The 655-nt window shown below is 39.1% G+C and overlaps 1 protein-coding gene across 1 annotated transcript in view; it reads left to right on the top strand.

Moving 5' to 3' along the window:
* The first annotated feature begins 150 nt into the window (after positions 1-150).
* Positions 151-655, top strand: part of LOC131893081 (charged multivesicular body protein 6-like) — an 8,972-nt gene continuing 8,467 nt past the window's right edge. The window contains exon 1 of the mRNA XM_059243022.1: positions 151-283. Coding sequence (XP_059099005.1) covers positions 212-283 — 72 coding nt within the window. The 5' untranslated portion in view covers positions 151-211. The remainder of the gene's footprint in view (positions 284-655) is intronic.

Genomic DNA, 655 nt, shown 5'->3' with positions numbered 1-655 from the left:
ATTAAAAAAAAAACTAAAATAAATGCAACGTTTACGTCTTCTGACGTTAGGACACACTCCCGCGGGGTGCGGATGAAAGTAGGGAAGAAAGTATTGGGGTTTAACAGTATCATGATATGGCCTTGAAGGTGCATTTGAATTTAATTTCAGGCCCGTTGAAAGACCAATTAATTCATTGGTTGAGGGTCCAAATTCCGTCCTTGACTCCAGGATGGGGGGCATTTTTGGCAAGGACAAGAAGAGTTCCTCTTCGCGGATCACAGAGCAGGATCAAGCCATACTGGTAAGTCGAATAATTAAATTATTTCCAGAAAGCGAAATGATCGGCCGTGATAATTCCGAATTATCATTGTGGGCAGGTAACTTTAACTACGTAGAAGAAAACTACTCGCAAAGTGCGTTATGAGGGAATTTTCCTTGATAAATTGTAATTTTTCTGGGAGTTGTTTGACCATATGGAAAATGTGGATTACACAAAAGCCTTTTATTCTTCAATGCATCAATCATTGTAAAAGAGATAGAATGACCATACAAATCAAGGCCAAAAAATGTGCCACGGGCAGAACAAGAGCATTCGACAATCCAGACATTTTCCCTCAAGTTTATCCCAAAGCATGTTCGCCAAAATAAGAGGGAAAATATATTTTGATATCTC

The sequence above is a fragment of the Tigriopus californicus genome, chromosome 1, assembly GCF_007210705.1.
Source record: "Tigriopus californicus strain San Diego chromosome 1, Tcal_SD_v2.1, whole genome shotgun sequence".
NCBI lineage: Eukaryota > Metazoa > Arthropoda > Copepoda > Harpacticoida > Harpacticidae > Tigriopus > Tigriopus californicus.
The sequence above is the reverse complement of the archived record's forward strand: the minus strand, read 5'-3'. Positions and strand labels throughout refer to the sequence as shown.